Source organism: Ptychodera flava, chromosome 10 (assembly GCF_041260155.1).
Source record: "Ptychodera flava strain L36383 chromosome 10, AS_Pfla_20210202, whole genome shotgun sequence".
Taxonomy (NCBI): Eukaryota; Metazoa; Hemichordata; class Enteropneusta; family Ptychoderidae; genus Ptychodera; species Ptychodera flava.
Window position 1 is genome coordinate 37,916,736 of NC_091937.1, and position 16,427 is coordinate 37,933,162.

General features: G+C 38.1%; 2 protein-coding genes across 3 annotated transcripts in view; one reads left to right on the forward strand and one right to left on the reverse strand.

Annotated features, from left to right (window-relative positions):
- LOC139142700 (nitric oxide synthase 1-like) overlaps positions 1-16,427 on the reverse strand; it is a 38,661-nt gene that overhangs the window by 17,571 nt on the left and 4,663 nt on the right. Inside the window, exons 1-2 of one of the 2 annotated variants that reach the window (XM_070712763.1) lie at positions 8,749-8,867; positions 837-1,429 (exon numbers count right to left, since the gene is read on the reverse strand). In XM_070712763.1, the coding sequence (XP_070568864.1) occupies positions 837-971 (135 nt within the window). In that variant the 5' untranslated portion in view covers positions 972-1,429; positions 8,749-8,867. Of the gene's footprint in view, positions 1-836; positions 1,430-8,748; positions 8,868-16,427 lie in introns of those variants that run through there. The other variant, XM_070712764.1, reaches the window with a different exon arrangement.
- Positions 4,793-16,427, forward strand: part of LOC139142701 (protein downstream neighbor of son homolog) — a 116,675-nt gene continuing 105,040 nt past the window's right edge. Inside the window, exon 1 of the mRNA XM_070712768.1 lies at positions 4,793-5,050. The gene's annotated coding sequence lies outside the window, so the exon portion shown is untranslated. The remainder of the gene's footprint in view (positions 5,051-16,427) is intronic.

A 16,427-nucleotide genomic window follows, 5' to 3' on the forward strand; every position in this document is an offset into this window, starting at 1 on the left:
AAGACGTACTTGTGTCAAGTTTTGGGGTTTTGATGCTGAAATTTCACAAAACTGTCACTTCTGTATCCAGAGATTGTGTAATTAGTTTGATTTGAAATAGTAATATAAAACACTGTCAGTTAAGCTTGGCTGAGTTTCGCTGTCTTTTATCTATGGTTGTCGATCAGTATCAATGTATTACGTTCTGTATAGAGAGACTCGGGTGTAACAAGGCATGCTAGTTTAAGTGATCATGAGAATATTTTTTGTATGTTTTTCTTTACTCAAGTTGCAATTTTGTAAGCCAATTTTGAAAGTCATAGAAAGTGTTAAAATGTACATAAATTGGCATAAATTAAGCGTTCGTGACACATAACATGGGGTTTCTCGAGTTGAAGCCCCTAGTTTTACTGCCATTTTGTGTTGCTGAACCAGGGCTTATACTCGGACGAGTACAGTATCCCTAAACTAAAATATTCATGGACTACCAGCCATTGTCACTGGGCTACCAATTTCAGAAAATGGTAGCCCAATTGGACTACCAGGGAAAAAAGTTAATTTCGAGCCCTGCATACATACATACATACATACATACATACATACATACATACATACATACATACATACATACATACATACATACATACATACATACATACATACATACATACATACATACATACATACATACATACATACATACATACATACATACATACATACATACATGCACAGAACATAGTTTTTATTACATATATGCATTCATACACACAGACACTATAGGTAGGTAGGCAGGAAGGTCGGTAGGTAGATAGGAAGGTAGGTAAGCGGGTACTTAGTACTACAACATTACTTACCACTATAGCTTTTGAGTGCAAAGTGTCAATATTCTGTCTGCCATTTACAAAATTTTTAAGCTTCACACCGCTGAATTTTGCCGGGCATCCCATGCCTCCAGTAACGGGACAACCAGTGTGGTTTGCAGCTTGCATCTTGCACTAACTTTTGTATTTGTTCGTTGCTAGTATAGAGCCAACTTCAACCTGTGCTGTTTTGATACGTTGCGAGTAGGTAGCCAAAGTTATATACTCTCCAGCTTTTCGATGCGGATGACTCAGATTGATGCTCCTATCGTGCGACGGGCCATACCATTCGTCGGTTCGAAGGAGGGGTGAAAAGATTGCGAAGAAGAGAAGAGGCGCGTGGTTTCTTTTGCTGGGCCTTGTCTCCGTTCTGAAATGACACTGACTTCAAGAACACAAAAGTGGAAACGACGCAAAGTAGAGAGGCAAGCGAGCTAACACTCTGAACGGCACTCAGAGATGGCACTAAAGGCAACTTCCAACGCTGTTTTCTGTAGACCTTGGATGATGGTAATCCCATACCCGACGAAAGTACCTCAAAGTATGAAAAAACTTCACTGATAGAAGTTACCAGTATTTGGATGAACCTACAAGGAAAACAAAATGATCACCGATGTAATCAATAGCATCATGTCAAGACAACAGAAACGCCACTTTAATGACGTCATTTCAAAAGGATAAGATAGCTTATTATGTCTTTTATGTTTTCTTTCTCGGTGATATTTAGTCTTCAACGTACTCGTTTATCCTGGTCTGGTCTATTACTAGTTCTGTGTTGCGGGCCAAGTTATATGTCCGTTCTTTCGTTTCCAACCTCACTCATTCGACCCATCCACTATCAGTTTTTGCTGCAAAACTTTGTGCTGCCATAAAAAAAAATTATCTTAAATTCATCCCAGTCTGTTGAAAATGGGGTAAAATGAGGTAAAATGTGGCGACAGTAAAGGGATTTTTCGCATGTATTGTGTAGCGGGTCAATGATCATATAAAAATAGATACAGTTTAGTAATTTACTTTCCGAAGGCAGTAGGAAAAAATATTTCCGTCCTCCTACGGTTTAGTATGGTAAGCAAAAAATGATTTGAATGATATTGTAAGTTAGAAACAACATATTTTAAAGATGTGTTCTTCTAAATACGGTATTCTGCCTCCGGTAGAAATTCCAAGCCGCAGCAGACACCGGGAGGTTGCCCTTCTGCTGCCTGGCTTGCCCTTGCTGCGCCAATTTTCACTGGAATAGTTTCCCCTCTCCTCGAAACCCAAGAAAATAGGTTCAACCATCTAGAAAATGTACTTTTCAGATAATTGTTCAACCCAGATATTAAAGTGGGATTTCCATGTCCATCGGGCAAAGTGTCCCTCTAAATCTGGATAGCCTCGCCCCAAGTGTTCGTAATTACATGCGTATTCAAAGTTCAAGTTTAAATTTGCATGAAGTATGCTTTCACAGAACTTGCTCTGTGTACCGTACCGAGTATGATGATCAGAAATCTTGTTTATATTTCGATGAAAGTGGACTTTCAACTAGTTTTCCGAAAACAAAGTTTCATGAAACATTTGTTTGATGAGTCTTCGGCGCCCTCAACGATGAAGTCGAGCAGATCGGATGCCCGCCACCGGACGAGAAATCTATCATAATCGATTGCCGCAAGAACCTTTGTCTAGTTCCCAAACTGAAATACAACGGCGATTTTCCAAATCATGATTCTTTATCCACACCAGCTCTTCGAAAAGGAAGATCTATTTCAATGGCTAACCGTCGTATGGGAAATGTTTACCTTTTAATAAGCCAGTAACTTAATATCAAGTACACGAACATTTCGTTTAAGGTAGTATTCGCCTAGCAAGTGAAAGATTCAAACTTTTGCTCAAACTTTCCTTGACGAATCTTTCAACCATTCTGTTTCAAAATCAAGAATAAAAATCGGGGGTCACCTTGCAAATTTTAGTACTAGAGAAGCCGGTAAAAAGTTTTCTTAAATGGTAGATGAGAAAAGAATTGTAAAAGTTTGAGAGTCCTAATATTTGTCCTCGAGGCTCGTCCTACCTTAAATCGAGATTATTTGATCTTAAAGATGTTAATTTTCGTGACATAAAAATGCTAAAACGTAGAGATATTTATACTTCTGAGACGAAATCAAACTCACATCGACTCCCGGCTGTCCATTTCTACTGAGTGCACAACAGAATTCATATTCTGGCAGAGAATCTTAGTGTATGACCGATACTACAGGATCGATCATCATGGCTAATAAGGCCCGCTGGGACAAATGTTCTAAATATCATGACTTTCACTCTGCAAAGAAAGGCAACTCTAGAAAATCCAACTCGGTGGTGCAGATCACAGAGTTTTTCTAAGACTATATTACGAGTATTCGTTTATAATTTACTACAAGTAAACGCCGCAGGTTTTCAAACGTTTAAGAGATCAGCGCTGCTGTTGTTGGTAGATGACATCATCACACCTAGAGGGCGCCCGGCCCGTGTTTCTTGTTGCCTTGCACGCAAGTCATCACTTCACAAAATTGAGTGGCCGTTGTTAACAGGAAGGGTGATCACGATTAGTCACTATTTGATGATGTTGCAGTGCACATGAGCATGGAACTATCTGTAAATGATTACAACACTATTATATTCAAAATCATTGAACAGATGGAGAATGTACAATCTGGATCCTAAATTTAGTTGTCAGTGGAATGTAGTCTCGTACCACAGTGCGACGGGACTTAAGGACCATTGTAATAGTTCAGTCGCGTGAAAGGCCAAACAACTTGACTGGGTCAGTTGTTTACTTTATAAAGTAAACAACTCCTTGATAAAGCTCCATCACTTAAACACCACAAAGTTATAACTGGTTTAATGAAAACAAATTTAACAAACAATTATGAAGTCTTTTGGAAAAAGTTGATCACTGATGAAAATAATAAACTAAGAATGTATGCCAAAATAAAACGTAATTTTAGATTAGAACCCTACTTAACACAGTTGCAAGGTGAGAAAAGAAAATTGCTCACCAAACTTCGCATTAGCAATCATGATCTAGCACATTGAAAAAGGGAGACACACTGTTCCAAAAACCCCAATTACTGAAAGATACTGCAATCAGTGTAACACCAACAGTATTGAAGATGAAACACACTTTTTATTAGTCTGTCAGAAATACAAAGTCCAAAGAACGAACTTTTTCAGTAAAATCAATTTCCCAAACGACGATACTGAAAATCAGCTTATTTCTCTACTAACAAAACAGGAGTTATCTTTTAATGAACAACTTGCAGATTATATTTTTACTTTATATAAACAAAGAAATACCTAGTTATATTTATTATTAGCTACTATTATTATACTGTAATACTTTATCTTTATTGAAGAAAATTTTAACTTATTTTTGTATCACACTTTTATTGCCACAAATGTGATGTAAATCCTATATTTACAAGCAAGCAATAAAAATATTATTATTATTATTACTTTATAGATTTTTTTTTTAATTTTATTTTGATTTTCTGACTATGAAATCTATTTCAAGATCGATTGAACTGAAGGCTCAAATGACACTGCAAGGCGATGTTGTTCTTGTCGAGAGATAAAATTTGTCATGTTTATATACAATATAATGTTTACTACTTATGGGTATGACCTAGGGAGACATTTACCAAAACATTTAAACGACAGCGGTGTCTGACCAGATGACGTCATGTCAAAGGAAGCTGATAATCCAATCTCTTTAGGTTTCCTTAAAGCAAATCAAATATAAATGAACATTTCCGGGTTCAGATTGTTTTGTCACGACCAGAAACAAGCGGGCGCCACCTAATACATCTGAAAACCGAGACGAGACGATCACCACGACTGGTTTTTCAAGTGTTTGAAAAACAGTTAGCCTAGGGAGTCAGTCTTGATGACTGTCTCTATGTTTTATAGCGTTCTCTCACGGAGTCCGGTGTCTCACACACGTGCTCATATGTGTCATGGCAAGCATATATTGCCCGTGCCTGACACAGTTTGGATGACGCAGTTGGGGCGATTTCACGTCAGCATGGGTTTATCGCTCCCACCTCTATGGTATTTACTCCCCTGTTGAGCTGAGAAGTAAGGGATATCTCGGAGAGGGAGTTGGAAAAATCGTGGCCACACTGACACGAGGATTGTTTGAGGGCGCACAATCAGTCATTTCCGCATGCCTCAGTCATCTGCATCGCATACAGGTTAGTCTCCGGAAAAGAAGATTAATAAAGTTATGAAATATTCTTGATACTCATGAGAGACTACACATAACATTTTTTCATTTCGTTTTAGGGTTGTCAGACGCTTGTTTGTTGTCAGACTAAAACTTTCCAACGTGGAAGCCACGATTTAACACGATTTACAATTCTTCCGTTAATTTGATCGATCATAAATTGCACTTTGAGTGTAATACTAGGACTTACTGTAACGGCTCTTACTGGTGTTCATGTATGCATTCCAACATTCACCATACGAGTAGGTCACTATCAGGCTTACATATCCTTGAGATAGCTGTGTAGGGAGCCAACTGTTGTGAAACACCCGCCTGAACATTTTTGCACAATGGCGCTTCTCGTTCGCACCGGAGTCAACGTCTGAATCTTTGTCCGATATCCTTGGAAATGTAATACTTAACCTCAATAACATTCTCTCGTATGCCTCCCCGACCAACTGAATGACAATTATTATTGGCGAAAAAAATGGCTGAAAGTGTGATTTTATTTGTAATAGCGCGGTTTGACGTGTTCAATAATTTCCCTGAATCGATCGTCTCCAAATGACATTGTTTCAAATGCTTCTTACGAGAGCATGGCCGTAAATACCACCGAAACCAAGTAACAGAGGAACGTTTTGTTAGATCGCCCATATATCAACACCAAGGTGTCTCATTTTCAACAATCTAGTGAGTCGACGCATCGTACACCAGGGTGTTCGTGCACCATTGGTTTGTTTGGGTGGAGAGACTGTGCTTTCTGCGAGAGCATCTGAACATACACAAAAGCACTTTCATCACCACCTTCACAGTCTTCAAAAGGGAGGAACGCTGTTCACCTTTTAGTTTTCTCAAGATAATAATTTCAAAAGCAAAGTCTCAGGCTGCCTGCCAGAGTTTCACACGTGCTCAGATTTAGGTGAGGAGGAAGCTGAAATACACAAACTAATTGCCAGCTCCTCTTCGTCCCGGTATCTTCACGTTCAAGTGCGCCATCGACGGTATGGCATTGGTGAAATGCGGCATTGCAATGCATTGGATTTGCTTACCACACAGTGACAACAAATTTGTCTGCTACCTAGGACTGACTACCCGACACAGTAGTTACACACTTTGTAGCATCACTTTTGAGTGCATTTTACTCCACGTAATTCACTCAATATGCCGCTTGGCGATCCTAAAACGATGTGTGTTGCATCACATTATTTGATAGGAAGGGCCAACCTAATCCCATGAAACAGCGTAAGCTCAGGTAAGTCTGCCGAGTGACATATACAGTGAGCACAAGGTAACACAAGGTCGTTCAACGAAGGTTGGTAATCACATTCAGTGAGATTTTATTTCAAAACCAAGCACGTAATTTGTGACGTTGAACGAGAGTTTTAGTACAATTGAGGAAATCACGCTCTTCGGCTTAGCCAGTGGTTTTACCCGTAGGCTACTACTATGTAAATGTGGTCTTTCAGATATCTTGGCCCTACAGTTGTCTCCCTGACAGCCCAACGCATCTCCGCTGCGCTGGTAGGACTCATAAAACGCTAAAAACGCTATTTCCACGGGGGTGACGAGGTTGAATATCCTATAAACCTGGTTTAATATTTTTGAGTAATGTTTTGTTGCGATTCGGCTCTGCACGAACCCTCCACCGTAACTACAACACTCATCGCTCTGGGCGTCAAAGTGAAAGCAAATCGATCCCTCGCTGATTGAATAACACAGGTACGCTCTATCAATTTCTTTTCGACGGAGCGCATCAAAATTGAAATGTCCGTCGGTCAGTATTTTCTTTTGTCTTTCTCGGCAATGGACAGGTGAAAACTATCAGATTTGTCTTATGAAGTGAAAGTTCCACTTTTTCTGGTATGAGAACGTTTTGAAATTCAGCGACGATTTCTTGGGTCCCTACCTTCATGGCAACTACATGGCAACAGCGTAAATAATGCATAGTGCGAGCAGTTGGCGCTAAGGATTATTAGCATGTCCACGCCCTTGCTCGTGCGCAATCGAAGTAAATGTACAAGTAAGGGCAAAACTTCATCGCTTGATCGCATATTATTTGTTGTGCTGTTTGTGGTACACATTAAAACACGCCCTCTCCCTTTCAACCAATGAAAGATAAACTTTTTCTCCATCTCGTTTAATGATTGGCTAAGCTCTCCCACAACCACGCCCACCTCTATGACCATATATGGTAACTTTGTAGGCGTCTAAGACGTATGGAAATGGTATTGGTCCGTTCAGGAAATAGCCGATAGCCTATCACGGCAACGGTCATGTAACACTTGTTGGCCAAGAAAGGATGAAACTTTCATGACTGTCCGTTGAAATGCTTTCAAGGCAATTGGATATCACACATGTGAAATTTATCTCTTCGATAATACCACACAAAATATTTACTGACAGTAGCTATTCGCGGATACTAAACATCCTAAATGGTCGAAACCAAACAACATTTTCCAAGGATAACAATGTCTATTTCATGTATACATTTTCTACATATCATGATTGCAAAACAGGTGACTCATTCGACTATGCGCTCTTGTCCTTAAACAATGTCACGGTATGTACAAATCTGTAAATATGTTTTTCGAAGTCTTCCGAAATAAGCGCAAATTGCTCATCTGAAAACGTCATATTGCTCATCTAAAAACGTCATATTGCTTATCTAAAAACGTCATATACTTCGTCGTATACTTCGACAATAATTTTAGCTTCTGATTAAGTCCTATCAATAAATCGTTCGATTCATTAACAATTTGTCCACAATTTGTCGCGAGTACTTGTCCTTGTCAAAGCATGAAATAGTTTTCTTTTAAAGAGAACAGCATTCTTGCACCCAGTGATCAGACATAAAGTGACATTTACGAGCAACCTTTGTCGAAGTACTAATAATGTGATGACTGACCCATCACTTTTATTTTGAAGATATACGCCAGTTGCACAACAGATACTGTAAGGTTTGACGGTGTGTCAGTGTGCTTCACAGAGAAAAATGCTTTTGCGCACACCTGTAACAACTTTGCCTCCAAAAACTTTCAACAAACCAGCTCATCAAAAACACAATAAAATAATCAAACACAATTCTAAATATTAATAACTCCATGAAACGACAAGTACAAATGCGGTAACACATACAAAATACTGAAAAATTCAAACAGAATGGGGGAAAATGTAACTAGAAATTGAAATAAGGTTTTCCAAGTATATCGAAGACACAATATACTGAGACAGAAAATTTGCACCACCTAAAACATCAACACTTGTGCTGTGCTGTAGTTGTGTTTTGCAAATGCAACGATAGATATTGTGTCTGTCGCTCCCAGAAACGAATTACAGAATCCAAGCTTTTGAGAAAAAAACGAACTTGGAAAAGTAGTTCATAAACTTAAGAATGCCAGAGTCATAATACCGTGGTTTCATTCGCTGCACTTGGTAAAAGCTTCAATTTTGTTCCAAAAACGAACGCATCGAACCACCTTGACTCGGTAGCGAGGCTGCAACAATGTCAATTTCATTTATGGGATTCAAATGTCAAAAGGTTCCGATGCTGGCTTTTCCAGCAGCACTCTACTGCATCCACCTCCTTGTATCCAGACTCTTGCTGCAAAGTCGTAAAATTTCCGAATTAAAATCGTTATTTCTCCCAAGAGCAAGTCCAACAATAAAAAAGTGTGTTATTTTACTTACGGCAGAGCGAGCCGACATCCAATAGTTGATAGAGCCGTTCTTTCTGTGGAGTGTTGTGATAGATTTCGTTCGAACGAGTTTTTATGCGGCAGAAAATAGGGTCAGCTGACCACGACAAACCAATCAAATAACGTCTTAATACTTCCTTGTGAACAATGCATTCGTAATATTTCACTTTATTTTTGGTGTTAAGCATAAATTTGTTGGATATTTGCCACTCGCTCATTGTTATGTAGGTAGCTGTAGCTAGATAAGCCTAAAGCATGGAGGCGTGACAAGCTGTTTCTTAGAAACCAGATTTCACGCATGCGCCGTGGTGCAATGACGAAACAACGTGTTGTGATTTGCGAACAAACTGAGAGGGAGTGTATTATAATTGTATGAGGTATGTATGCCTTCATCCCCAATCTTTCCCGGATGTAGCTGTAATCAGAATTCAGTGTACAACGAACTGTACAAAAGTGTTTTTGGCTTGAAGAGGCAGCTGATAAACATAGCAACGATGGGGCAAAGTTCAAACGATAATTTTGGCCTAGTAGCTATTTCTTTTTGTGCGATCGGTTCTCGAGCGTCGCAGTTGTGCACTGCAGTGTTTTTGTCATGCGCACTTGTAAAAATTGAAAACTTTCACTTTACTCGGTAGATATATTGTCTTTATATTGATCTTTATCCATAACTTACAGCCGCGACAGTCGGTTTTTAGTGTCACATTCTTAAATAACACATCACCTTCAGAGTACAAATGAGTTACTCTCCAAAAATACCGTGCTCCGGAAATGGTCTGAGCTAGGAACAAAGTGTATCGCCAGCACGATACCGAGAATTATTACGAATTGCCAATGAGCCTGCCTTCTACTGAAATGATATCAATATCATACGATTATATCTGGAAGCAATGGCCTTCTATCTAGCCAATGTTATGTGTCGCTATCAACCGCAACAACTAAGGCCGTCATTGGTGTTAAAGGGACAAGATCAATATTTTATTTAAATTTCGTTACATCTACCCCTTCATCACTCTGAAATATATTAAAGATATCAACCTTGCAAATACAATGGAAACAAAATCCAACGTTATTGTTGATAATGACTTTTCGTCCAGGTTAAAACTCGGTTATCGACATTACGTAGACTTTATTTGACAAACTGAATGCATTTTGGCATGACAGAGCAAGTCACCATATTTTACTAACAGAACGAAATTTAAGTGTTGCTGGCTTGTGATAACCTTTTGAGTAAAACTGGCAAAATTGTTCACATATTAGTGCACGAAAGAAACCGCAGGTTCTTCTTAACGTGGAGGTCACATTTTCAGTACATAGATACATGAAATAGCACTATCATTCTTACCGGATGGGCGCACGATTGTTTCACTTTAGAAATCGCGTCAGCGTCTTGCGCACATCAACACATTACTTCAACGGCCCAAAATACCGACATGCTTTAGGCAGTCACGAACAGGTTGACGACCGATAAAGTACTGATAGCAATAAAACAACACAATGCCTTTGCTTAACACTGAGTTTAATATGAAAATACTGTCTGTCGTGAACAGTGAAAACCAAGGGCACAATGATAAAATATATTAAACGACTATGTCTTGTGAAAAATATAACTAACTTTATACTTGTTTGAATTTTGCAAGGATTACCCCCTCCCTATAGTATCAGTAAAGTACTAATTGAACGTTATACAGGGAAGGTTTGTTTTACCATGACGCTTGACATCGCGAACGTAACACAGCCCCGTCACAGCCCCGCCAACACCCCCTTTCAACGCGCTGAAGAGGAAAGCATGGAATCTCGTTCAATTACAGCTCGATTTTACAGCTGTAAAATGTAACACATAATACACAGCACAGCAAACGCTACCGGTATGGCAAACTTTGAGGAACACAGGTACGATGACCGCTAACAAGCAATCAATAATCAGTCAACGTTAAATCTCAGCCGCTGTGTTACATTGAAGGTTCATGCGGTCAGGCGTACTTTGACTTCGGCGCTAATTTAATTCCCTTTCCATGAAATTTTACAGTAGGACAGTCCCAATAGATGCACTTGAAATCACCATTGATAGTAAAGCTCCGCGGGCTGATAAAACCGAAGAAATTAAAATTCTGATTAATAGTTTTCCGTACCTTTCGCGTAATTATTTATTTCTCTACACAGGAATCATAATATTAGAAATCCGTGTTTTTCGTAGATTGGAAAATCTCAAATGTTAATCCGGATAGGGTTTAAAAGCAATACTTGTGCAGTGAAATTTGACATCCACCCGCAGTCTTCCCAGGGAAACCTTTCCTATGATATGTGAAAACCGAGCCAAGTATTGATGATAGTATCTGGTAGTGATGTCTTTCCAAATTTAATGAAATTCAAAAATATTATGTGAGATCCCATGTGTCAAAGAATGTGTGTAATCCAGTATTATTTCCATATTGATGTACATAAAGAGTAATTCAGGAGACGAAATGGGATTTAGCTTATCGGCAGAGGGCGTGAACTTTCGACCCGGATTCTGCGCCGGATTCAACCATACTTGTTTGTAAGCAAGCAGGAGTTGGTAAGCTAACAAAACAACACTTGTGGATCTCATAATATACTGTTTTAATATTCAAGGCAACACTGAACCTTAGATAACCCCGTAAAGGCATTTTCTGATTGAATATACAAACATGGACCTTGAATCCCAGATAACGATATTGTAATCCAGTTCGTTTCGACAAGTCAGGACTCAGGTGTCGACGCAAAATTTCGCTGAATCACAATTTTTTAAGGTAGTGTGCACTTCGAAAGTAAAGGACTTCAACTTTTGCTTAAACTTTCCTTGATGAAATTTTCAACACTGCTGTTACCAGATCTTGTGTAAAAATCAGGAGTCACCGCTCAAAGTTTTATACTAAAGAAACACCTAACATTCTCCGCTATTTGCAATTCAAAATGGCCGCCATCCCTATGTTAACTCTACAGGGAAAATATAATTTTCGATTTTCGAAAGATTACGACGGCAAAAGTTCTTCTTGCTCTAAGCGCTTTAAGATGAGCACCAAAAAGCAGTAGATCAGAAAAGAATTGTCTAAATTTGAGAGTCCAAATATCTGTCCCAAGGCGCATTTTACCTTTATGTCTTTTTTCAATGAAATTTTGCAGGATGATAAATTGCATTGCAGGCCTATATAACCTTGTAAACTCTAGGGTGGAGTCTACGCTTATTGCTTGACCTGACCGACTTATTCATACTACGAAACATTGTCTTCGATTGATTAATGACACATTTTTATTGCGATCGTTTTCCTAGTTCCATTGGTATTCAGAGTTAGAACGAGCCACATATACATCTTTCATTGGCGAAACGGGACACAAACTGACAACTGCCGCTCTTCGACAACTATTAAATGAAATTATATTCCATAGTCTACTCGGCGAATATTATTATATCCACAGTTTCACGAAATTGGAAAAGATGTAATTACAAAAATGATTGTGTTTTGCACACAGATTACAACCAATTTTGTGTTTATCTTGTTATACTAGCTGTTAGAATGATATTGCCCGCAAACAATTCACCGGGAACATTAAACGGAACTTAGACTTATTCAGTTGTGTTCGTCGTATCAAGGAAATTGCTTAAAAGCGGCTAACTAGGAGTAGTGTCCATTTTGTCGAAGCGAATCGACTTGTTTGTGCCAGAGGAAGAAACTTATGAAAACAATGATTAAGCATTATTTTAAGCTAGCAACATGTTTACTAGTCATGATGTTGTAACGTGACCAACAACAAACACTTCATAAAAAAGGTCACGAGTACTTTACATGAAACGCATACATTAAATCTGGTATCTTAACGTAGAGATTTACAATTTAAAACGGAACTATATCTGTTTATTTCACATGACATTTATGACAGTGAAATAACAAGTCAAAAAGAAACCAATCACCGTTGTTAAAGCGTCTATCAAATTAACTGTTTAGGTCAAAGGTGTTACCTTGACCCAAAGCTCTAATCAGAACGTTGAGCAAAATATCAACTTTATGTGTTGTACTCTTTCTTGTTACAGGAGTAACCTTTTTTCAATTGATGTGCGTAATTACTCATTGGGCGCATCTTGTTTAGGGCAGAACGCTACTCGGGAAAGTTTCTTGTCACTCAAAATTTTACAAAATCTCGCTAGTTTGTTGGATTCATTTTGAAGGCTTTTTATTAAATTATTTGTTTGTGTGTAATCGAAAATTGATGCTTCCCAGTAGACTTAATACAGGATATAGCGGCCATCACGAATTTTAAATATTGATAAAGTTTCGGTATTTTTTTCGCTAAAAAATTTTTTTGATTTTTATTGTTCATTATGAGAATGTCATAGTCTTATAAAGAACACGTTCTAAAAAATTCCTTTATTTTCGGGATGCGTGTGACCTAAATGTTCGAGGAAAACAGTCCAAACTGGTGAAAATCGATAAGTAATGAATCGTATTATGATACGTACAAACCTCATGAGAAACAAAGCTAGTGAACATTTTCAAACCAATGTATTAACGCGCCTTGAAATTTAAAGAATTTAACTTTCACAGAAACATCCTCAACAAAACTTTAATCCACACTCTTGACAAAGCAAAAATAGAAAAATGAAGGGTCACCATGCAAAATTATGTACAAGATGTCCTCTACCATTTACTGATATTTAAAATCAAAATGGCCGCCATACTTTTGTTAACCCTATCGGGAAAATCAAATTTTCGATTTTCACAAAAGTAAGGCAGTGAAAACTGTACTTACTAAAAGATTTTCAAAATGACCCTCCTCAAGCAGTAGACCAAAAAAGTTCATAAAAATCTAAAGAGTCCACATATCTGTCCCTGGGGCGCTCTATATCCTAAAATATTTGCAACACCATAACATGGCCTGTACCGATTCTTACTACAGCCAAGAATGAAAACGGCAAAAAGTACTTCACCGGAAACTCTTCTCCTTTACTCAACGTGACTGAGAAACCCCAAACAAAATGAACGAGGACATCCGCGTGCCATTGTTACAAGACGGAGGAGAAGGTTTGGGTCAGTGGTTTTCATAGAATTCGTCTGATTGCAATTGTAAAATATGGTGCTTGAGGTAAAGTCCGGTGTGAGTTGGATTTTCCTCACGCACGGTTATCGCAATTAAGGCAATACGTGCATCGAAACTTTTGCATATAGAACTTTGAATCATTCTCTTTCATAACCATGAATTAAAATCAGGGGCAAAGGTCAAGGTTGGGGATTCGAGAAACCAAATTCTTCGCATTACCAATACTAATAAAACAAGCTATAAATACCTCTATACCCTGGGTGTGTTAACTCAATGGGAAAGCATCAATATTTTTCATTTACACAGAAATAAAATTGTGAAAACTTCACTCACTCCACAGACCCCAAAAAGGGTTCTCACAAAAATAGACCAGCAAATTACGATTGTTAAAATTTAGTGTCAAACTGTCATTTCAAGTATTGTCCAAGTGATGAAACTTGTACAACATTGAGATTTCGATCCTTAACAGTGAAATAAGGTCTGTAGGCCTATATATAAGACCATTGGAACTAATTTGGGATAATTGGATGGTGAAGGCATGTCAGTTTAATCTACAAATGTAATCTCATCTGCTTTTCTTGTTACATTACACACTTGCTTTTATGAGTAATTTGCGATATTGCAACATTCAGCTATATGGCACCTAACACTTTTGAGAAATTTGAAAAATATGAAAATCCAATTATCCCAAATTAGTTCCAATCGTGTTATATTTTACCGTATGCAGTATTTTATTAGGTACTCTGTCCCCGAAAAGTGATTTTTCACTGTCGATAAATAATGAACTCTTGATTTCATTATTCGTTGGTTCAAAACATAAGGTGTGGTTAAGGTAGAATGCGCCTCGGGGACAGATGTTCAGACTCTGAAATTTTTACAATTCTTTTTAATCTACCACTTGGGGGCTCATTTTGAAAGCTCTTGGAGTAAGAAAAGCGTTTTTACCTTCTTAGTTTTCAGAAATCGAAAATTTCATTTTCCCAAAGGAGTTAACACATGGATGTTGGCCATTTTGAATTCAAATATTGATAAATGTTCGATATTTTGTTTCTCTAAAACTCCTGGTTTTTATTGTTAATTTGGTACAAGAATGGTTGAAAGTTTCACTGAGGAAAGTTTGACCAAAAGTTTAAAGCCCCAGTAATGCTAACGTTTGATGATAATTTCACCATTTTTATTTTGAATGTGTACCATAGTTCCTTGTTCTTCTCCCCAGAGAATATTTATATATACAATATCCAGCTATACAATATCCAGCTTGTCAACTCAGCCCCTATGGTTGTAAACTGCATTGTTATTGTTGAAAACTGACTTCTGGTCCAGACTACAATTCAAATGTAATCAATAAAAATGCATTTAACACATTTGAATGATAAGTTGACAAGCTAAATAGTGGGGGTTTCAACATTCTTTGGGGAGTAGAATAAGAAGTTGCAATTGATTTATAAAATAAAAATAATGAAAAAATCATCGAAAGTTAGCATTACTGATGCTTTGAGTCTTTCACTTTCGAGGCGCATACTAACTGAAGTGCTTGTATTGGCCAGTACCGAAACTGAAACAACGATGAAACACATGAAGGACAAATTATTAACATAATATTTTTTGCATTCTGCATGATTGAAAAGCAACACTTGCTTTCGTATGTCTGCAAGAAAAATAGCTAGCGCACTGTTCAACTTTTCAAAGTCTTAGATATCAAGGGCAGATCCAAAGCTCCATCGCTTCATCATAAATCGCTGGCGCTAGTGCCATGACGTCATCATATCCGTGATGTATCAATACAAGTCAGGGCTTAAATTTACAGTCATACGTAAAAACACCAAAAAACTACTAACGGAAGTGAAATTTGCGATTATGAAATTTATTCGGTGCCTCCGATGGATTCGTCCTGTGGTACACCTGTTATGTATACAGAGAAGCAAGCGGCCAAGGCCGGAAATAGAGTTTTCACAAAGCGGATGCTCTCAAAGTACAATCTGTGTGCGAATACTTCAGTGTGTCGAGGCTCGTTTTAAAACCTGTGGCTAACACTAAATCATCTCAACCTTCACCAGCGAATGTTGACACTCCCGAAGAGGAAACTGTTTTAATGTTTAAGTCAATTTCAGGAAAACTAATGTTCTATTTCATGATGAGAGAGAAATTACCGTCTTCTCTCGAAATTCGCAGAGAAACGATGGAATTTTTCAAGGAGTAAATTGTTAATGAAAGCTTTCAACGTTAAATGCGACTACTACCAACAGGAGAGACAGCTATCGTAAGCTATGGTATGTATTTGTGATACTGCACGCGGAGCCACGACCTAATTTTAGACTATTTAGGACACTGAAGTATGCCTGCCGTACAGTATGAATGAGTGAGGGGAATTATTGTTGACCTGGTTTTAAGAGCATAGTCAAGAAGTGTATTTATATCCCTCTTAAAACAAACTTACTGAAAATCCAATGCTCCGAGAGCGATACATGCTCCAATAGCCCCTCGACAGATGTTTACTTGTTTACTTTTTTCCATTCTCTGGGACGTAGCGGTTACGTCATGAATCCGGCGCAATGTACAGACCACTCTTTCTGATTTACTCGGAAGGGCTTTGATCAAAATTGTCTAACGGATACCATG